The 22187-nt window shown below is 49.3% G+C and overlaps 1 protein-coding gene and 1 long non-coding RNA gene across 6 annotated transcripts in view; one reads left to right on the forward strand and one right to left on the reverse strand.

The window, feature by feature from the left end:
- Window positions 1-22187, reverse strand: part of Gsg1l (GSG1-like) — a 204346-nt gene that overhangs the window by 59621 nt on the left and 122538 nt on the right. For all 4 annotated transcript variants that reach the window (XM_030242625.1, XM_030242626.1, NM_001358885.1 and 1 more), the window contains one exon: window positions 20403-20555. In XM_030242625.1, the coding sequence (XP_030098485.1) occupies window positions 20403-20487 (85 nt within the window). In that variant the 5' untranslated portion in view covers window positions 20488-20555. The remainder of the gene's footprint in view (window positions 1-20402; window positions 20556-22187) is intronic.
- Window positions 14876-21720, forward strand: Gm51456. 2 transcript variants are annotated; one of them, XR_003946669.1, is made up of 3 exons: window positions 14876-15054; window positions 20303-20567; window positions 21081-21720. It is a non-coding gene; the product is annotated as a predicted gene, 51456 (long non-coding RNA). The 2 variants fall into 2 exon arrangements; XR_003946668.1 differs by lacking the exon at window positions 14876-15054 and adding an exon at window positions 15545-16171.

Below are 22187 nucleotides of genomic sequence, written 5' to 3' on the forward strand. Positions count from 1 at the left end.
GTCCATATCTTGCTACTCCTCTGTGTCAGGCTTCTCCACATGGTATGTCTAGGGCATTTGGAGGTTATGTTCCATGAGCTTTGAAAAAGCCATTGGAGACGTGGCCACGTTAACAAAACCACTGAGCCCAGGCAAACCAGCATCCTAGGAAACTCTCACCTGCTTCCAAGATGACTCAACTAGAGGGATAGTGGACAGACTAGTTTTATGTCAACTTGACATAAATTAGAGTTATCTGAAAGAAGAAAATCCCAACTGAGAAAATGCCTCCATAAAATCAGACTGTAGGCAAACCTGTAGGACATTTGCTCAACTAGTGATTGATGTGGGAGGGCCCAGCCCATTGTGGGTGGGGCTGATCCTGACTGGTAGTCCTGGGTCCTGTAGGAATATAGGCTGAGAAAGCCAATAAGCATCACTCCTTCATCAGCTCCTGCCTTGATTTCCCTCAGTGGACTATTTAGGATTCAGGATATGGAAGTCAAAGAAACCCTTTCTTTCCCAAGCAGCTTTTGGTCATGGTCACAGCCACATCAACATTGACTAAGACAGATGACTTAAATGCCGTTTAACTCTTTAGCCCCAGAGCATCCTTTGCCACATTTGCCAGGGTGCCTTTTATTGAGGCATGGGTGAACAACATGTGAGGCACCTTCTCTCCTCAATCGCTCTTATAGAGATGATGGGAAGAAAGCACAGGGTCGTGGTGCCTCTACTCTAAGGAGTTCATCTGTTCCAGGATGGCCCAAAGGTGTAAGTAGCCACATCAAATCTCCAGCCAACAGACAGTGGAGACCTGAAGCCCTGAAATCTACCACAGTAAATGGGATTCTACCAACAACCACACAGGACTGAAGCAAACCCTTTACCAGATATGCATCAGAGAGATTGTGGTTTGGTAGCTCCTTAACTGTTGACCCTCCTAAGCTAAACCATATCCTGACCCACAAATCTGAGAGCCACTGAATGTGCACTGCCCTAAGTCGCTAAGTCTGTAGCAGTATCATTACACAATAATAGGTAACTCAGGACGTGGGCAAAAGTTTGGTGAATATTGTAGGTGTGCTAGCCAAAGCAGGCAATGGCTGTGACTCATCTCACTAGTATTAGTGTTAGTATTAGTTTTACACTTCACTGCACTAGGTCTGCTGGGAGAACCAAGTTCTCAGCTCAATCTACACCACACAGACATCTGGGACCACCCTTCCTGAGACCAATCCCACAGCCTGAGCTCCAGCCTTTCATCAGTTCCTCTTTACCAGATCCTATCTTCCAAACATATAAGTGCACACCCATACATGCACTTACATGTATATGCACACACAAGCATACACATACTCACTGCATGCACACGAACACACATAAAAACACATACTCATGTATACACACATGCACACACCCATGCTCTCACCCACACAAGGAAGAATGATACACAGCTTTGGAAAACCAAGTGAGCTGGGTTCAGATCTAACACACTTTTTGAGTTTCTGAAACGGACATATTATTCTCCAGGGCTTTATCTGGGGTTGGGATAATATAACCCTTTATATACTTAGTAATTCTAACTTAAGTCTTTTGTTTCTGAGCATGTTAAACATCTCTGATCACACGGTGCGGTTAACTATTTCTTCCTGAGGTTTCACAGGTTATTGTTTGGTGTTTTACTTGTCATCACCATTTTGTCATGCTAGGACACCATGAGAAGCAACTATTTGGCACTCTAAATTCTGTGTTGCCAGGTAACTGCATAACTATGATGAATAAATGCTTTCTTGATTTGTTATTCTTTTTTATATCTATCTTTCCTTGACCCTTATGATCTTTTTGGATTCTGTTTAGTCAGATAAGGAGAGTGTTTGTCCAGGCCACTTTGGCTCCTGTTTTCCAGGTGTGTTGTTACCCATTCTTCTCTAGTCTGAACATCTACCTCTCTTAGAGCACACTTCTTGTTAAGTCTGCCTTGTTTTTATTTCCTGCTAGTTGCTGAAATTTAACCCGGTTACATTTAGTTTAATTCATATTTCTTTGCACAGCTTCAGTACTTGATGATTGGACCACCAATATCCCAGAGGCTCAGGCTGCCAAGTTAGCTCTAGGCAGCTCATAGGAATCTCATGGCTCTGACGTGATGGTCAGAAAGTTCACACTCATCATAGTGAGGCAGTAAAGCAGAACTAAGATTCCAGAAAGATCCTGTAGCTCCATGAAGACCCCCCTACCTGCCCCTCACCAAGGACTTGGTATTCAGAAGATAGCCATCTCAGCACTGTTAGAACTGTCATGGTCACAAGTGGTGTTGTCACGGCTGCAACTGAAGTGAGAGAAGCTACAACAACTCAAGACACTGAAGACATGCGAACATGTACACAGGAACAGCATGAGATGGGTGTTAGGGTGATTAAGAAGGGGGCCTGCATCTCCTGTGCTCAGCCATAGTTCCTCCTTATAGTGACCCCACAAGCTCCAAGCTCATGGCTGCTAGTCTAACGGAGTATCCCACAGATGAAAACTACATGTTTACCCCAGGATCAAGCATGGCAGTGGTGGAGCTTGAGTGCTTGGATTGGCCAGGCTATGGGGTAGGGGTAGGATGTGATCAACATGGCCTGAGACTGGAGAACAAGTTTCCAAGGCACAGCCTGAGCCTTTAAAGAAAGCAGAAAGGAAAGGCAGAAACTCACCAGGAACATCACAACCTTAGCACAGTCAGAGACCTTTAGGGCTGAGACCCTATTGTCACTCCAACCCCCATAACAGCCTTTCCCTGCAGTTCTAAACCAAGCCTTGAAAACCCAAGGTCATCGGCTGGACTGAATCTTCTCAGGAGCAGCTGTCATCTCTCTCCTCTGCCACCTGCAGCCACCACCAAGCAATGTATCATGAGATGAAATTATATGGCGACCTTCAGAAAACTACCACTCTGTCTCCGGTCAAGTCTCAGCTGTCTGGACGTCAAGTTGATCTCAAGCCTGAAAAAAAGGCCCCAGAAGGCTTTGGCAGCAAAGATGAAGGCCACAAGCTGCATGGATGGCTCTCAAGGAAGCTCTCAATCTCGGCCTATGAGGCTTCGGCAAGGCCCTCCCTGGTGGCGGGACACAGGAAGGACACACCCACATACACAGATACCCAGTAACTTTCTCAGATGACACACTCAGAAAGGCTGGCTCTCAGTGGTTCAGGAAGTATCAGAGACACCAAGATAACCAAACTTGGTCACCACTCTGGGCTCAGCAGCTGTTGTATGCATTCCCAGGACTCCTCAACTTGGGTCCAGCTCTGCTGCCTGATGCTCGGGGTTGAGATGGTATTTCAGCTACACATACAAGGCTCCCAGGCACCATAAGCTTCAATCCCAGAATCCTCTTTGCTTCCTACCAACCTTGATTTAGTGCCCTTGTGCTGTGGGGCATCAAGCTCTGGCCTGGACTGTGGAGTGTCTCTTTCTAAACTGGACTTCTGGGCACTGGGAATCAACCTTGACATTGTACCTCCTGGTTACCTTGTTAAGGGGTCCTTATATCAGCACAAGCTGGAACCAACCTCTGGCTGCTCTGACCATTTGACCAGGAGCCCAGGACCCTTTCAATCCTTGGGGATGCAGCACTTGCTGCATAGGGAGGATGGAGGGGTGGGGTGGGTGGGGTGGGGTGTGGAGGCAACTACATTGGGATGGTGTCAGTGACAGAAATTAGAACCATATCTGTCTCTCAGCCTCAGTGAGAACTTCTCTGTCTCTCTTTAGGTTTTCTCTATGACTCTCTGTCTCTCTGTCCTGTCACACAGAGACAGTTCCATCCATCTCTGTAACTTCTGGTCTCTGACCCTATCCATCATGTGAATCAGAGGGTATGTCACTAGGCTCTGGAAACTGGTAGAGGACATCCTGGACTTTGTGTAGCCGTCATCCTCAGAGCCAACCACAGAGTAATTGTCAGCCTTCTTTCACTTGGGAAAAAAATGTGTATGCTCACCCCAGGAATGTCTTGGATCCTGACAAAGTTCAAACCATCCCCTTCTAAGTATAAAGGTGTGGGAACAAAGGAGACAGACCAAGCCCTGGCCTCAGGCAGTGGAGAAAAGAGGTGGAGCAAAGAGACACATGAGGTGATGTGCAGTCTTGAGTGGGCATTGCAGGACTCTGGGTCTGGCTCTCCCACCCATGGCTGTGTGACTTTAGGCATGCTAGCTGATCTTTCCCGACTTGTTTTTCCTCATCTCTAAAAGTGGGTGTCATGCCCAGAAGGCAGAGCACATTGGTAGAGAGATAGGGGATGGGAGGCCTAGAGTTAATTGGGTCCTTCTTGGCTATGTGAACTTTCCTGGACATACTGGAGTATGGTTTACACATTGCATCTAACAGATTCCAAAAGCTTGACTTTCCACCCCTGCCATGAGGTTTTGACCTCAGTTTCCCTACTGGCTGACTACTTAAGCCCTTCCCTTAGGGCTGATGCTAGACATGTTCCTGGCCACTCGGAAGAAGGTGGATAAGACCTAGGACTTATTCCTGGGCCTCCCAGGCCTCTCCTAGACTCCTGAGCTCCCAGCATCCTTTGCTCCAACAGTCCTCTAAGTCCATTATAACTGACAGAAACCAGCCGTTCCACCAGCTCAGGTTTTACTTCCCATTTTTATTAAACTTGTTAAAATTCTTACCCTTTCCAATTCCCCCAGAAGGCCAGTTTCTACCTGGCCCTGTGCCTGAGGCCAGGCTCATCTGTATGAATGGCCTGGTGGCCTAAACAGTCCCCGGCTTGCAGGAGTGTGCAAAGGATGTCATGGAATTTGAATCACAAATGACCAGGAGCTGTCTGTCCTGCAGCCAGGATTCTCCCCACTTCCAGGCTGTTCCAGCCAGCAGTGCCTGGCTTCCCACTAGAACCTTCAGACCCCATGGGGGCTGTTGCATGCTGGGAACCCTCTACCTCAGTCACTGCACTAACATGCAACATCATCTAAATGCCAAGCATGGGGACAGTCACCGGAGCCTTGGCACGGCTGTTCCCTGAGGCTAATGAGGAAAAGGACATAACTCGAAGTAAAATCAATCATTGCATATACAGAAATAGAAACACGTGCAGCCGCAATTGAAGCTGGCAGCCGGAGGGCTGAATCCAACCTGCAGGTGCTGGTGAAAGCCAGGAGAACGGATGAGGCTTTTGGCCAACATTTAAAAGCTGGAGGATTTCCATTAAAATATGGGAGTTTTGGCTTCTCTTATAAAAGTCAGAAATGTGGCCACACAGGAGGTTCCCATCCTCCTGGCAGCTGCTTTGGCCTGCACATCCCACCCCAGTTCACGGGCCACAATGCTAGAAGTTAGGTTTCAGCAGGTAGATCTTGGGAAGGTAAGTCATAGGGGTGGATCTTTGTGGTTCCACCAAATCAAGGAGATGTAGCTAGAAGGTGCAGTTAATACACCAGGAAGATCCCAGCAGGCATCCAAGCTGCCAATGTCAGGATCCTGGGTTTTTGCAACCTCTAGGGCCCAGTGTCTGGTCTTCTCATTCTGGCTCCCATTGACTAGGGCAACACTTTCCTCTTGAGTTCTGTGAACTGCTCTGTAGCTGAAGCTCAGATGAGGCTGAAGGAAGATCTGATGGAAGGGAATTGGATAGAAGGCACACACTGGTGCCATCAGCACTTTGGCCACTCTCCTTGGCAGTCATACAATACCCCGGCATATTCACATACCCACGTTTCTTTCCAGGCTGCGGATGGCATTTAAGCTCCTACATGAAGGAATAAGCATAGGCCTGTGTGGCTTGGCCTTCCCAACAACTTCAAAAATGGAAGGGAGCTTGGAACCGCAGGTGTGTGAGGAGATGAACCTGCTTTCCTGAGGGGTGGGGAGTAAGGGGGGCTACCTACTTCCAGGAGCTCTTGACTCAGGTGAGTCCTGGCTTCCGTCTGTGTCTGTGCACTCACCCTAGAAAGCTAAGAACAAGTATTTGGGTGAGGAATTACCATGGGGGACAAAGAAGGCACCTCAGGGTTTTAGTATAGAAGGGGAAGGGTCTATGGCTCCTCTATGATGGAAGCCAAGGCCTTTCCTATAAGACAAGCACTCCACCACTGAATTGCACCCTCTAGCCTCCATTGGCAGACCCCAATCCTGCCTTCTCAGGAGGTGACATGATAGGCCCCTGCTCACTTTGATAACCAGTCAGCTATACCCATGGCAGCAGGTGAGATAGGCCCATGTGGCTGTGTCCTTGTGTCCTGCCTGTCTGTCTCACACTTCTTCCATTGCTCATTCTTTCCCTTTCTGTTCTTGTGTCTCCCTCCATACAGGTGTGACCCTCTGTCACAGTGGGCCTGACCGCCAGCTATGTTTCTCTGTTTCCTGTCTCCTTCCTGCCTAGGCCCTCTCTCTCCCTTTCTCTGGCTCCCCCACTATCACGCTACAGAGCCCTAAAAAAATAGTAGGTTCTTCCACTGTAATTTCTGCCTCCAGCCTCACAGTCCAGGAGCTGGGCAGATGTCCCTCAGTGTTCCTAATACGTGGACCATATACCGAATCCTATCACAGACCCCTTCCCCATGGCTCCCATGCCTCTTCCCCAGCCCATAGAACCTCCCTGGGGAGTGGGGAAGGTGGAAGTGAGCTACAGCCGAGTAGTGAAGGAGGAACTGAGGGAGAGGTCAGAAAGCAAGCCAGACCGAAGGAGGGACAAGCTCCCAGAGTCGGGCAACATGGAGCAAAGAGAACACCAAGAGATGAGAGGGATACTGAGAGGCCAGCAAAGGCTGTGTCCATGCCAAGGAGCCTGGGTTTCATTCTCGCAAAGGAGTAAACACCCATGAGAATGATAGATCCAAGCCAGTTAAGGGAGGCCAAGGGCAAACATGACTCAGTAGACTGTGACATCTCTTAAGGGAATAGAACTTGAGTAAAACGCAAATCTGATTGTACAGTTGTACTTTTCTATATTTTTCCCCTTTTCTTTTGCTTTTGCTGAGCACTCCCTGGAATCTCAGGCCCAACCCCTCACTGAAGTAAAGGGGAAAGCAAAACCTATTGGCAAAAGGCTTCCTCCTTACTTCCCGTCTTCAAAGCCCGAATTTATTGAGTAGATTCTGCTGGGGTTAGGGGTGGGTAGGAATTGAGGGTAGGGCGGAAAGATGAGGGATTAGGTGAGTTCTAGCCTGGTGAGGCAGGGAAAGAGTTAGATGTCACCTTCATGACTTTCCCTTGGACAGGCAGGAGACTGGGCCGAGGGCCTGGGTGATGGTTCCTTGGCCACCCAGTGGTTAAAAGCATGCTGAGTTGTGTGACCCAGCAGTTCCTCTCCTAGGTTTATGCTGAAGAGAAACAAAAATATGAGTCCAGAGAAACATTTGTTTGTAATGTCCACGCATCAATATTCCAGCAGCCTGAACGTAGAAACAGCCCAGTTCCCTTCAACTGAGGAGTCTCTAAAGGAAGGGTGGTATGTCCGCACAATGAGCACTTCTGTAGCAATAAAAAGGAATATGATTCTAGTCCATGCTATAATATGGATAAATCTCAAACAGAAGGCACTAAATGAAAGAAGACAGTCATAAAAGGCAGTACACTGCATGACCTGTTTCTACGAGATGTCAAGACTTGGCTAGATTATGGAGCTAAAGAGTGAACAATGGTCACCCAGGGTTGAGAATGGAGAACAGCTGCTATTGGGTGTGAGATTTATTTAAGGTTAATGGAAGTGTTGTTTTTTTTTTCTTTTAATTAGACTATCACGATGCCTACTAAAAATTACTTAAAAATCCCATACTTTACATGGGAAAAGATTATGATATGCAAATTACACCTTAATAAAGTTGTTTTTAAAACATTTTTTATAATTAAAAGTAAGGAGAACCTTCCATAAAAAACCCAGATTTTGGCTTTCTCTGAATGCCATGTATATGTCTCCATGGTAACGATGAGCCGTGGGACATGCGTCCCTAAGTTTACCCTGGCCACTGCACTGCCTGCTGAGGCATACCTGGGTGGCTTTGCTAATGTGTCATTCATACGGAATGCTTGCACAATGGGTGGGAGCCTCAGTCTGAGTGGTTAGACCACAAGCGCTGAAGTTCCCAGCTTCATTCCCCTTTCCCATGTCTGTCCCCCAACAGATGCGAGCTGGGCCAGAAAGGCGGGTGGGGTTGGAGGCTGAGCACAGCATCAGGCTTTAATGCTAGAGCTGCTGACAGGGACTGTGTCTCGTCATTCTCAGCTGTAAAATAGCAACATCATAGTGCCTGGCTACCACACAGTGGAAGCAAAACAAGTGTAAATTAGTGATTCCATACATAATTTTAGACAGGGCCTTCCGTGTAGATCAAGCTGGCCCGGAGCTCACTGTATATCCCAGGTTGGCCTTGAACTCACAATTCTCCTGCCTTAGCTTCCTGGGTGCTATTACAGGCATAAGCCACCACACCAGGCTGACTATAATATCTTGCCCTGCACTTTATAATCCCCAGAAGTTCTGAAACCTGGGAGCTTTTCTAGAACTCATTTGGCCATAGTTTGGCATGAACTCATAGAGACTGCTGCTGACCACAGAAACAGGTCCTATTATCATTTGTAAATGTGTGCATGTGAGTACAGTGTGCTGTCAGGCTGTGGAATGGGCAGTCTGTGTGCTATGTTACCTTACAAGTCCAAAAACTGCTGAATTCCAGAGCATCCTAGTCCCCAGGAAACTGGGAACTGTAGCCTGTATAAAGAAGAGGATTATGACCAGGACCAAACCCTGTCCTGCTTTGCATGACATCACATCAGACTATAAAACCGTGGTGGCGCACGCCTTTAATCCCAGCACTTGGGAGGCAGAGGCAGGAGGATCTCTGAGTTCGAGGCCAGCCTGGTCTACAGAGTGAGTTCCAGGACAGCCAGGGCTACACAGAGAAACCCTGTCTCGGAAAAAAAAAAACAAAACAAAACAAAACAACAACAAAAAAAAACAACAAAAAAACGTGGTGCAGCACTGTAGCAGTAGGGGAAAGGGCCTGTACATTTCCACCAGCCCTGGAGTATGGGCACTTAGAGTCAGAATTACCATCCCAAGCAGAAGCAGATGTGGTGTGTTGCCCCTGTAAGCCTTGGTTCAGATGAAAGCAGCCATGGGTACTACAGTGGTCCTCAACCTCCCTAATGCTGTGACCTTAATACAGTTCCTCGCGTTGTAGTGACCCCCAACCATAAAATTATATCCATTGCTACTTCATGACTGTAATTTTGCTACTGTTATGAATGGCAATGTAAATACCTATATTTTCCAATTGTCTTAGATGATTCCCATGCAAGGGTCATCAGACCCCAAAGGAGTCATAGTCCACAGTTGAAAAACCACTGCTCTAATGCTGTTAGTTTTCCAAGCTAAGAACCCATGCTAGCTTGGCTGCCCACTAGACCCTTGTTGGGGGGGGGGGGGGAAAGTTGGCTTTTGGCTTTGTCCCCAATTGGAGGAGGACGAGGAGCTATGGTAAATCCTACGTATTTCTCCATAGCAGGAACATGTGTTATTCAAGAGCCCCTTGCACTCTGCATGAGCTTATGCAAATGAGATGAGGTGACTTGCTGGATCTGGTCCCCAGAACAATCTGGGGTGGGGAGCTTTGAGCAAGCCTGGCAGGACTGAAGTCAACAAGGATGCCTAAGAAATAAGACATGGCAACAAGATGAACTTCCCACTCCGTGATTTTCTGTTAGAACAATCCAGAAAGAACTAAAACATCCATGTGGACTGCACCAGAACTGCATTGGTTAGTGTCACACTAGCCTGTCTGCTCCGCAGGTGACTTTCTCTGGCAGCCCCCAGTAGCCCCCAACACATGTCTCCTTGGCCCAGGCCATAGGCCCCGTGTAGCTTGAGGTTACCTGGGGGCTTCCTTCCTTTAGCACTTGGTCTCCTGGGTGGGAGATGAGGAGAATCTCATAGTGAAGGAGGAATCCTGAGCTGTTGCTGGGTGGGAACTAATGACTAACCAACCGTCTCTCAGAAAGACCTTGGAGCAAGCAGTTCGGCCTGGACTCTGAGCCTCCTATAAACCCAGTGCCCAGCGGTGATCAGCAGTGCTCCCTTTGCTCCTCACACTCCCTGGGATTGCCTCCCAAGGAAGTTCAGCTTAGGGTCTCAGCTAAGGCTAGTGTATGAAACGGGCCTACAGGCCCATGTGTTGAACACTTGATCCTCAGCTGGTGGAGCTATTTGGGAAGGTTCTAGAAACTTTAGGAGGTGGGGCTACATGACTTTAAGGGCTATACCTTGCCCTGACCACCACCACCCTGCCTTCTGGTCTCCATGAAGTGAGCATCTCTGTTCACCATGTTGTCCTACCTAACTCCAGGTCTAGAAGCAGAGAGCCAGCTGACCAGGCAGGACCCTCCGACACTGGCTTCTTGGGTGTTTTGTCACGTAAAGTCCGATTAACACTCAGAAATGTGGTACTGGAGAAGTGAGCTCACTCCTATGAACTAGACACAAGCTTGAGAAGGTTTTGCAGTTGGAATACAGAAGTTTGGACGGTTGAAGAGTCAGGCTAGGGAAGCTGTAGACCCCAGCTGTGACCTTAGCTAAGTGAGGGGTTCTGGAGGGAGCTCAGCGGACCAGCACAGAGGCAGGAGTGCAGACAAGCAGCACCGCAGGACCTTCACTTGGGAACAAGGATTTTATTGGGAACTGTACTAGATGACATTCACGTTGCACTGTGGCAAAGAACCGGTCAACACTTTTCATGTCCCTAGACTCTCTGCAAAGCTAAGTCTAAAGGCAGCGGCCTTTGGAAACTGGTGGGAGGAATTCGGAAGGTGGCTTTGAACAAGTTCACAGTGATCACTTAGGAGCACAGGGCAGAGCAGAAAGAGTTGTAAGGCTTGTTGTTTGATCTGAAGAGGATCGCACTTAGTGCTGTTGGCGTGGAGGATGTGGTTATTAAGGAGAATTGCACTGTTTAAAAAAAATCCATAAAAGCATTGAGGAGTAAATATGACCTGAGCATGTTACTCATTTGAGTGTGTGCATGTGTGTAAATGGTCCAACAAAATGCAGACTCTGTGCAGTTGGATCAAAAGACTGTCCCTTTAAGGGAATACACTGCAAAGGAGCATCCCCTCCCCTATGCCAGGACCCAGGCATTCAGCTGCCATCCAAGGTCCTGGCTACAGTTCAAACTCTGGCAGACCCTGGCTTCAGCCACACGATGCTAGTTTTGCGGGCTTCCAGAACATAAGAGTTTCTGGGGACATAAAGGCTTCCACCCAGATTTCAGAGGAAGGTCCAAGAGGACGGGTATCATGCGGTTGAGCCAGATTCCCTGAAGTCAGCCCCTGAGAAAGTGGTTTGTGAAACTATATGGGTGAGGGTGAGCATGGGAGTGGGGGAGCTGCCAGTGGAGACCACAGGAAGCTGGAGATGTCAGAAGCATGCAGGCTCTGCTGAGACCAAATACGGAAGCAGCTCAGGATAGAAACTAGATGGACCACAAGCAGCAAAGCTGGCGGGGTACTGATGCTGCCCAGGCCTTCAGCATTGGTATCATGCCATCACATGCCTCAGGTGCCACGCAGGGAGCTGCAGGAGCTTGGTCTGATTGGCCTGTCATCCTCCTGTCCTTCCACTTTTGGAACAGAAATGTACAGTTGCATGAACTTTGGAGTGTGTGGCAAGTTCTTTGAGGCTCATCTTGTTGAGGTTTAAAACTCTGACCCCATGCTAAGTGTTTTCCTTGAGCCTCGGGCTTGATCCTTCAACTTTTGAACAATGCTGGGACTTGCTAACACTCTGGGGACTCTGGGGTGTAGACTAAATGCGTCTTGCATTATGAGATGGCTACAAATCCTTGGGACCAAGTGTAGGATGTTATAGATTGAACATCAACTGTCCCCACAGGCTTATAGTCACCTGGGGAGTTGCTGGAAATTTCAGAATAAGGCCTGACTGAAAAAAGTAGGTCAGTGTGGGTGTGTTCCTGGAGGCTGTATCTTGCCCTGGCCTCCTCTCTCTCTCTCTCTTTCTCTCTTTCTCTCTCTCTCTCTCTCTCTCTCTCTCTCTCTCTCTCTCTCTCTCTCTCTCCTTCCTCTCTATTACCTTTTCTGTGTGTCTCTGTCTCTCTCAGTTTCTGTCTCTGTCTCTCTTCCTGTATTTCTCTGTGTGCGTTTGTCTTTCTATCTCTGTGTCTGTCTGTCTCTTTTTCCTTCCTGGACACCAAGATGAGATCAGCCCTACTACAGCATGCCCTTCCTCCATGATGCTCTGCCTTACACAGGATGAAAACAATGGAACCAGCCAGCCCATAGCAAGAACCTTCTGGAAACAAGAGTCAAAGTACATCCTTAAAAAAAAAAAATCTTCCTGGTATTTTGTCCTAAGGATGAAAAAGTTTTTTGAAAGAACTGCTTATTTCTGGGACCCTGAGTCCCTTGGCTCTACCTCAGGCCATCTGTTAGTCCTCTGACTTAACAACCCATTTGGATCTGATGTCAACTAGTTCCCTTGAGCCTACTATTGTCCACAACCCTGCTTGGCCCTGTGCTAAGCCCACAGCACGGAGAAAACTCCAACAGACCTTTCTACCTCAGGGACTTCTGTGCGTCTGAAGTCATGCGATGAGCCCTCTCTCCACACTGACAGAGTTTGAGAATGACTGCTAATGCAGGCGGAGTTCTAAGGACCTTGGCGTGGCCGTGCCTGATGCTTGGCAGCACACACTCGCAGTTCCTGAGCAAACTGGCTCTGTCACTACCCTCTCTGCCTTCATCCGACTGACTCGGTTCTTGTCACTTGCAACCAAAAGGATTCTAATAATATGCAAATATTCACTTATGTGACTTGAACCCTCTGCACTGTATTTAAATCTTCAATGCCCCTCACAGGCTTTAAGTGTTTTAAGTGCTTGGCTCCCAGCTTGTGACATGATTTTGAAGGCTGTGGAAACATTAGGGAGTGGAGACTGACTGGCAGACATAGCTCACTCGGGGCCTTGGAGAGTTGTACCTGACTCAGGTTCTGACCTGCTCTCTCAGCTTCCTGGGCCATCATGATGTGACCAACTGTGGCCACATTACTCCACCCTGCCCTCTCCACTGTGAGGGACTGAAACCCCTCCGAGTCTGTGAGTCAAAATGAGCTCCTCTGGCAGGGGTTGCCACAGTGGCAGGAAAGTAACATATTACTCTTCCTCTTCTTCCTCGTCCTCCTCTTTCTGAGACAGGGTCTCACTATGCTGTCCAGACTGGCCTCGAACTCATGATCCTTCTGCCACAGACTCCTGGGACATGGCATGAGCCACCATTGTGACACCCTGCGCAATTGTAAGCCAACCCAAGTTACTTTTCCTCTGGAGTGTGGGTAAGAGACCCAGTGAGATACGGCAAGGTGAGAGTCATGCAATGAGGTCATGGGTTCTTTCAGCATGGGTTTTGATGGTAAGGTGAAGAGAGGAATTGGGGTCCCAGGGAACTCTTCTTGTCTGTGGCAGGCTACAGCAAGAACTAAACCCACCGTGAACCCACAAGTCACCAAAGTAGAGTGAGCTCCAGAGCCACAGAACAGAGGGAAGGGTGGCATGTGAGCCTGTCACTGAGGGAGGGTGGGGATGAGCATGACATGCCACCCCAGCCTCCTACAGCCAAGAGAAGCCTCACGTGCCAGTCACAGGTGGGGGTGGGCTCATAAACACCACCACAGACCAGGTGGTGAGATGGAGTCTTTGCAGATGAGTTGGAGCGAGACCCAAGGGTGATTTGGCTCCCAAGACCCAAGGAGGGGAGTGGGGAGCCACTCTTCTCTCCCCACCAAGCTCCTCAGGCTAAAGGTATCTGAAATGCAGGAAAATCACTGAGCTCAAGAGTCCCAGGTCCTCTGCCGAGACACAACACAGTGGTGGTGGCCATATCTCTCCCGGCCCGGGGGCCTGTGCTTAGACCCACAGCTTGCCTTTAAAACATTGCCCCCAAACCTGGCTTTCAAGTCCTCGTTAACTAAAGTTCCATTTCTCGTTACATAACAAAACAGGCTGTTGCTGAAGTCACACAGCTGGTTATTTCCAGGGAAACGGACAGGTGTCTCTTCATGCCACGTGGATCTTGCTGAAAGCCCACAGTGAGCTGGAATGTGAAGGAATTTTCCAAATGGCTTGTTTTCCTAGCTCCGCTGCACTTTCCCCAGGAGCTGGAAGAAAGCAGAGATCATCCTGCCTGCTCTCAGAGTCTTTCTGGGGCTAAGGCTCTGTTCCCTGGGAGGTAGAAGAGGTTCCAGCCCTCAGTCTCCAAAGCACCAGAAACCCTGTGGCCCACTTTGGGGTCTCACCATGGTTTCTGTGGGTCCTGAGCACAGTCCCTTCATGGATGCGGAACTGAATTTTTTTTTATTGCTTTATTTTAAGACAGGGTCTTTCTATATAGCTCAGGATAGCCTAGAACTTTCCATATTCTTGCCCTGCCGCCCAAGTTCTGGGATTATAGATGCTTAACACTATGCCTAGCTCTTTGGTTGACTTTTAATTGTATAAAAATAAATATAACACAATCTGGAATCATTCTTACAACTTTGTCTTTTTTTTTTTTTGAAAACGTATAATTTAAAATTTTTAATTAAAGTAATTCGTGCACTTCTGTGACACTGTGAATGCCAGGCTAGGGATGAGCTAGGAGAGTCTTCAACCAATGAGCTGTGACCTCAGTCTGGTATTTTTATTTTAAGTGATACACTGTAGTTATACATATTTTGAGGTGGTGTGACATTTCATCACATGCGTGTGGCATGAAATGATTAGAAGAGTTGACATATCCATCTGTGATGGTGAATCCTTATCACCCTGATAAGCTTTAGTTTGTTTCACCATGGAAACAAACCTCCGGGTATGTCAGGGAGGGTGTTCCCAGAAAGGCTCAGCAGAACAGGGAGACACCTCCCACCCCACATGTGAGCATGGGCGCTACCACTCCACGAGCTGCGGTGAAAAGGGGAAATGGAATGAGAATTCATCTTTTGGTTTTTGATTGAGGACAGGGCGACCCGTTGCCTTATGCTCCTGCCTCTGGGTCTTCCCCACTATGATGGACTGCACCTTTGATCTGTGAGTCAAAATAAACCCTTTCTTCCTCCCCTCCTCCCCCTCCATGCTTCCTTCCTCCCTCCCTTCCTTCCCTTCCCCCGCCTTCCCTCCCTCCTTTCTTCCTTCCCTCCCCCCTCCCTTCTTCCTTCCTTCCTTCCTTCCTTCCTTCCTTCCTTCCTTCTTTCCTTCAAGTGACTTTTTAATGGGTGTTTTGTAACAGCAACAAGAAAAATAATAACCAATACACATTACCTCGAACAATTAGCTGTTCCCTGTTTTGGAACCATTGAGAATCTCCTCCTCTCCCTCCTCCTCCTCCTCTCCCTCCTCTCCCTCCTTCCCCTTCCTTTTTTTCCACCTCCCCTTTTTCTTCTGGCAGGGTCTTGCTATGTAACACATTGACAATTAATTAATTATTGTCAACCATAACTATGGTTCTATACAATAACATTAGAATATTACTTCTCCCTCTAACCACACTCATTTAATTATTTATTATATTAATTTTCTCTTCTGGTTTAAGCAGCTGAACTCAGAGCACTTTGTGCATCCCTACAAGTGCAAGTACACCTCAGACTCCTTGACAGCCAGCGAACTCATGGGCCCAGTGGGACAACGTTATTATTCTAGTCCTCTGGATCAACACTTGTAACAATCACTGCTGTTGGGGAGACATCGAATAGATGTCTAGCTTGACTCCCTATACTGAGGATCCCACGTGAGTTCCTGGGCCAGGCCCCAACCAGAGAAGGCTGATATCTGTATCCCTCATCCACCTCTCAGATATTCAAGGTCAGCCAGGAATAATGATGGCAATGGCAGCTTGGGTCTCAGGCACTACGCCTCGCTCTGGGTGGCTCAGCCCGATAGCACCAGGTTCCACTTCAATAGCTCTCACCAGGACTTTGCACGAGCCAGCTTCCCATCTGCACAGTGGACACATTAGTCCAGTCCTTACCACCAATCACTGAGGAGTAAACAGAAGGAACTCACAGCAGGCTTGCCCCACTGCAGCCCCTCCCCCACCCACAGCACCACTGCTAACAGAGGTGTACAGACACAGTGGCTAAAGACATCGTAAGAGGCCAGCTCAACAATGAACACAGAGCACCTTCGTATGATTCTAGGCATCACCTTGGTATGTATTACAGAAACTTTGGACTTGGAATTTTTTTACCTTTCTCCAGCCTGTTGCTATGCAGTTGGATCCTTTCTTATTTTGAGACAGCAAGCTAGCCTCTAGCTCATAGCTATCTTGCCTCAGCCTCCTGAATGTTGTGTTCACAGAGTGTGGTACCATGCCTGGCTAAGGGTGCAAGAATTTATTCAACCAACCCAGCCAGATTCTCATTAAAACCAGATGAAGCAGGCCAAAGACAGAGCTCAAGGTCAGGACTGCTTAGCAGGAAAACTCGGAGGGGTCTGAGTCAAACTGGGCCACAGGAGTCTGTCTCTCCCATAATGCTGCCATCGCGACCAATGACAATCAGTGGGCTAATTTTCATAATTGCTAATTAACCCTAATAACTGGTTTGCATAAGGGCTGCCTGGCTCTGCTTTCTCTTCTACCAGAGAAACATTTTGACCTTGGACTCATCTGGTGCAGCAGATGGCAGGGCCCAATGCACCCCAGGAGTCAGCACTGGCCTTTGTCAAGCCTAGACTACCTCTCTTCCTGGACTGCAGTAATTCCCTCACCTACCCAGGGGGAACCCACCAACATCACTCCACCCCTCCAAGGCCCAGAGCATGCTATACTCAAGGGTCTACCCCAGCCAGCTTCCTTAATCTTTCCATCAGTAGGTGAGACACCAATCTTCCTTTGTAAATAGCCTTGAAGTTTGCCTCTGCCTCTAAGAAAGAATAGTAAACCCTCGCTCTCGGCCACCTGCTGATTCTGTCTTCACTATTTCACCTGGCTGCTACTGACTCCTGAGTTTATATTTTCTGCAGATTAATTGGAAAAAAAAATGTCTTTGTCCTCCTACCTAGTCACACCCACAGGAAGATTCTATGAAAGCAGTGCAGACCCTTTGAAGCCAGTTCGAAGTGGCTTAATTCCAGTGTGCCACCAAGAGCAAGCCAATTAACCTCCCTGAGCCTGGGCTGTTCAGATGTCTGGAGTTATGGAGACAGCCGTTCACTCCAGCAGCTCTAGCAGTAGGCCTTCCTGCTGGGAGGCAGAAGGTCTTTTATTTTTTCTGATGGGCAAAGGCTGTGATGAGCCCGCGGAAGAAGACAGAGTACCTCAGCAACCCCGTCAGAAGCTCAAGGGGATGGCATGCCTGCTGTGCTAGCTGCCTTTCCTCATCAGTGTGATTCCTTACCAGAGTAACTTAAGGAAGGGCTTGGTTTCTTGGCTCACAGTTCGAGGGTATGATCCATCATGGCTGCTGAGCGCTAGACAGCATCAGCATCAGGAGGCAGAGGGGGAGATGTGATGCTTGGCAGCCTTTCTCCTTCCTATGCTGCCTGCAAGCCCAGCCCACAGTGAAGATGGGTTCACTAGCCCAATCTAATCCTCCCTCACAGCCACGCTCAGGGGCTTGTCTCCTAGGCGATTCTAGATCGTGTCCAGTTGATGATATTAACCGTTCTAGCTGCTTTAGCTGACAACTGACATGTACTTGTTTGGACTGAAGAAGGTAGAGGGGTGGGCAGATGCTTTGGGGCTGTGAGAGGAGTGCCTGGAGGGGCAGCGGGAAGGGAAGGTGGAAGAAAGGGGGCTGCTGCAAGCACCGTAGGTACACCCAACCCCCTACATCACTGACTCCTTCTTTTTGATTCCTCCTGTCATCCTTTTTAAATTTTATTTATTATTAATTTACTTATTCACTTTACATCCAGCTCACTGCCCCATTCCTGATCACCCTTTCTTAGTCGTCCCACTGCTCAGCCTATCTAAAGGCAAAGGCCAGCTAGGAAAGGATCTATACAACTGGGTCAGAAACTCCTTGGCCATTTGGAGCCATGGACCACCCCCCTTCTCAGAACAATATTTTCAGCTGCATAAAATAAATGCATATGGTGACAGAGGGAACCAATTGCAGGAAATAACTTGGCAAAGCACGCAGATTCCTCATGTGGGAACATGCACGCTGTTTTGTGAGCATGTTAAACAAGATTCGGTGGATGCCTGATAAACGCCCCGCTCCCAAGGCTGCGCATCAGAACACCTGCAAGCAGCTGCCGAGGGATGCGGAAAGAAAGGATAGGCGCTGCAGGTCACAGCATCCTGGCGCCTGCCCCATCATCACAGTGAAAGGAAATGACAAGTGACAATTTACAGGCTGTAGAAATAAGGGATAAATTGTTTTCCAAACCGGTTCACAGACTCTGAACTCTTCAGACTCATGCCTGGCCTCACCTCTCTGCCATTTCCTAATGGCTGCTCCTTTTCCATCTCAAGTTGCTAGGGGTTTCACCTTCTGCATGGAGGGGGTCCCCATTTTAATCTCTTGTACCCACTATTCCTCACCTTGATTACTGCAGCAGCCTCCCTACCTCTATTCCCAGGCTCCCTGTCTCTCTGTGCCTCTGTTCCTGAACCCACCCCCACCCCCATCCTCACCCCCACCTCCCGCCGCACCCAAGTACTAGAGATGGTACTGTGCTAGGCAAGCATTACTGTGGAGCCATATCCCCAGCTCTCCTTTTAATCTTTTATTTTAAAACCGAGTCTAAGTTACCCAAACTGGTCTTGAATCTAGTCTTGGTACTTGTGAGCTTCCTATCTCCGTTTCCACAATAGCTGGAATGTCCGCCTAGCTGAAATGTACCCAGCTCCCTAGTTCCACTTGGTTGCATCAGGGCTCCACCCTGAACCCAGACCCACCCCCAAGTGCAGAGTGGCTCCTGTAGTTCCCTCATCCCTTTGCTCTGAACTGCTCATTGCCTCCATGTTGCCTGCAGGATGAACTTGGGGGGCTTTAGACATCAGCAAGGTCCTCATCTCTCCTGCCTCATCTCTTAACACGCCCCCCCACACACACATCCATCTCTGTCTTCTTGCCATCTGAATACCTGAAGTCCCAGGATTACACTCCTCCCAACCCCTTTGCCTGTGTCAGTCCCTCCCTGAGTTATGTGCCAAGGGAACACAGCCTGCTTCCCAAGTCCTACTGCATACAGCTCTTCCACGCCTCAGTTCAGCCACACAGTCCCTGGGAAGGTGAGGATGCCCCTCCTGCCTGGGACAGAGAAATACCCAGGCCGCATCATGGTAACCTCGAATCCTTCTATGGCAAACTTCACAAGAGGGAGTTCTTTTCCTTCACTTTTCCCTAAACTCAAGCCAGTAGCTGGAGCCCAGAAGACCTTCAGTGGATGTTGACTGAGTAAATGGATAAAAGATGGAGGCAAAGGGCAGGAGGGGTCTCAGTGTAGAGCAGCAGGGAACTGGATGAAGCCCGATGCTGCACTGCTATTGCGAAATTGAATTACCCAGGTCCTCGCAGTGCATCTGGGGAGCAGGCTGTAACTCGTTGAATTCAGCTCTCTGTTCTTTAAGAAATCCCTCTGGTTTCTATATATACCTCAATTAGAGGTGATTATGCCCCTTGTCAGGAGCTCCTTGCTCCCGTTTCATTCCACGGCAGCTCTTCCAGCGCATGAAGAATGGGATTGTAGGGTTTATAGAAATTCAATTTGCATGTGGCTTTTTAAGGGATGTGTGTCCCCAGCCAGCTTTGGGGACAGTGACAATACCTTGATATTCTTCCAGGGCACTCCCTGCTCAGCCCTCTGGGACATGGGTCTGGAGATGTCATTCTAGACACCTGGCCCTTGGGGCCAGTATCCGTTTTTGGTGTGTTCTTTTTCAATTTCTCTGAATCCTATGGGAGGTGGGTTTCTTCCTTAGCACCCCCATAGGAGGAAGCTCAAGAGAGAGAAGTCTTTTCCTTTCTTCCTTCCTCCTTTCCTTCTCTCCCTCCCTCCTTGTACCTGTCTTCCTTTCCTAGCCCTCATTGCTAGGGATGGAACTTAGGTCTTCAGGCATGCTATGAATGTGCTCTACCACTAAACATCAATGTCAGCCAGAAGGGGTCCTCTCCTCTGTAGCCCTGTCCATGCACCCCTTCCTATCACCCCCTTGTCTCATGCCCAAGTCAAACACACAACCCACTGCACCCCACATCATGCTAAGCATCACAAGGCTGGCCCTTGCTGTGTATGCTTGTCCTTTGTGGCACCCATACTGTGGATATTTATAAACAGTAGGTCAGGGCTCAGAGGAGATGCAATAGCCTGTGCTCTCCCATCCTCACAGGGCTGTGCCCAGGCCCTGGGGGACACAGCATCCCCTGGTGCTGAGCAAAAGGAGATAAGCAGTTGTGTCCCCCCACCATGCTACTTCCCACGCTCCTTACCTGAGAGCACCGTGAAGACCGCAGCAAAGGCATTGAGCTTCAGCCCGTCTATGACGCTGCTGGAGTGGACGAGCTCAAGACACATGAGACTGAAGCCGACCACCAGCAGAAGGATGTAGAGCACCTCAGAGACCACCGACAGCCACAGCACCCCTGGAGAGACAGGTAAGAGCAGGTGAGAGGCTGTCCACCTCACCAGGCCAGCACCACCCACTGAGAACAGCAGGTCACTGCAAACCCAAATGCAGCTCTATGTGCTCCCATGCTATGGCGCCCTGAAGGACCAGCGTGGGATGAGGTTGGCACTGCGGGTATAAAGTGGATCCAAATGAGGAGTCTTTATGGGGTCCCTTCATCCCAGCCCTGAGGGGCACCCTGCTCTAGACTCTACATGGGCAAGTTTTCTATTGCTAAGTCCATTGTAGAGAGACCCTCTGTTACCTGAGCCACAAAGGTCCCTAAACCCCGTTACCTGACCACAAGCCTTGCCTACACCTTTGCTGGCCCTACATTCTCCCCTGTACCCTGCCCTGCTTGTTTCTGGAAAGCACTACTGCTGGGTCCATGACTTTGACTTGGGTTCTCCCAGGTGCTGCCATGCTTGGCTGTGAGCTTGCTCTCCTGGACACAGATGATTGGTCACTGACCTAGCACTGACCTGTTACTGCCTTCCTCTAGGACTCTGAGCATGATGTCACTGAGATAGTCCAGGACGGGAGGTCACAGGGTTCCAGTGAGAAAAATCACCAGTTCCGGCCCTTCCCGAAGGACGCTGCCCCTCCAGCCCTTCTAGTGGTTTGGTGTGTCTTCTGGGTTGCCACAGTTTCTTCCCCATATCAGCCCACCTTGGGCTGCTAACATTGCTAGCTTTCCTGTCTGTGGAGCAGTGAGCTGTGCACAGATAGCCTGGTCCCCATTTGAGCACAGGCCTGGAAACCTGGTGACCCTAAAGGACGGAAGGTGTTCGGCCATGCCTCCTGGGCCCCTGGCTCCTGTTGCAGCTACAGCCTCCCACAACTCTCCCTCCCCCCAGAAGTGTGTAGCCATCGGTCATGTAGGCAATGCTCCAAGCTCCTAATATCTAGTCTGGACTCCACCCCCACAGTTACCTGGCAACAGCCAGGATGGCCCAAGCAACTATAAAAGGAGCTGTTTGCCCCTCCTCGTTCTCTTGCTATCTTACCTCTTATTCTCTTGCTCTGACTCTTGCTCCCTTGCTCCCCTTCTCTCTGCCTCCCCCCCCCCCCCAATCCACATGGCCCTGGCTAGCCTCTGCTTCTCTACTCTCTCCCTTTCTACAATAAACGTCTTAAAACCATGGACTGCCTCGTCTCATCGCGATCCTCCGTGCTGCAGCAATGGAGCAGGTCTTCCCCTGAAGAACTGCGCATCTAACCTCCCTCCAGGAGGCGCTCTGCGTTATCAGCCACTGCCGCCAGCAGCCAAACCAAGCTGCCAGCCAAACTAGCCACCTGAACTAGCCAGACTCTCTCCTCCCTGCTGAAACCTGCCACAGCTCTCCTCCTACTCTTCCCCCCCCCCCCGCCTCCCAGCCCCCCGCCCCCGGATCAGAGTCCGCCTGAGGGTCCCCACCTGTTCCCAGCTCTTCTGCGACATACAGTGGCGTCTGGAATGTCCAAGAGCGAGAACCTGTCGTCCCTGGCCTCTGTGCAGCCCAGGGATCCCAGAACTGGCTCCTCTGTGGTGCCTGAGAGTCAGGAGCCCCGACTCCAGCAGTTCCGCGAGGACCTCAGAGTGTTCTCTTTCCTCAACCCCGGAGAGGGA

This window comes from Mus musculus, chromosome 7 (genome assembly GCF_000001635.26).
Source record: "Mus musculus strain C57BL/6J chromosome 7, GRCm38.p6 C57BL/6J".
Classification (NCBI taxonomy): Eukaryota; Metazoa; Chordata; class Mammalia; order Rodentia; family Muridae; genus Mus; species Mus musculus.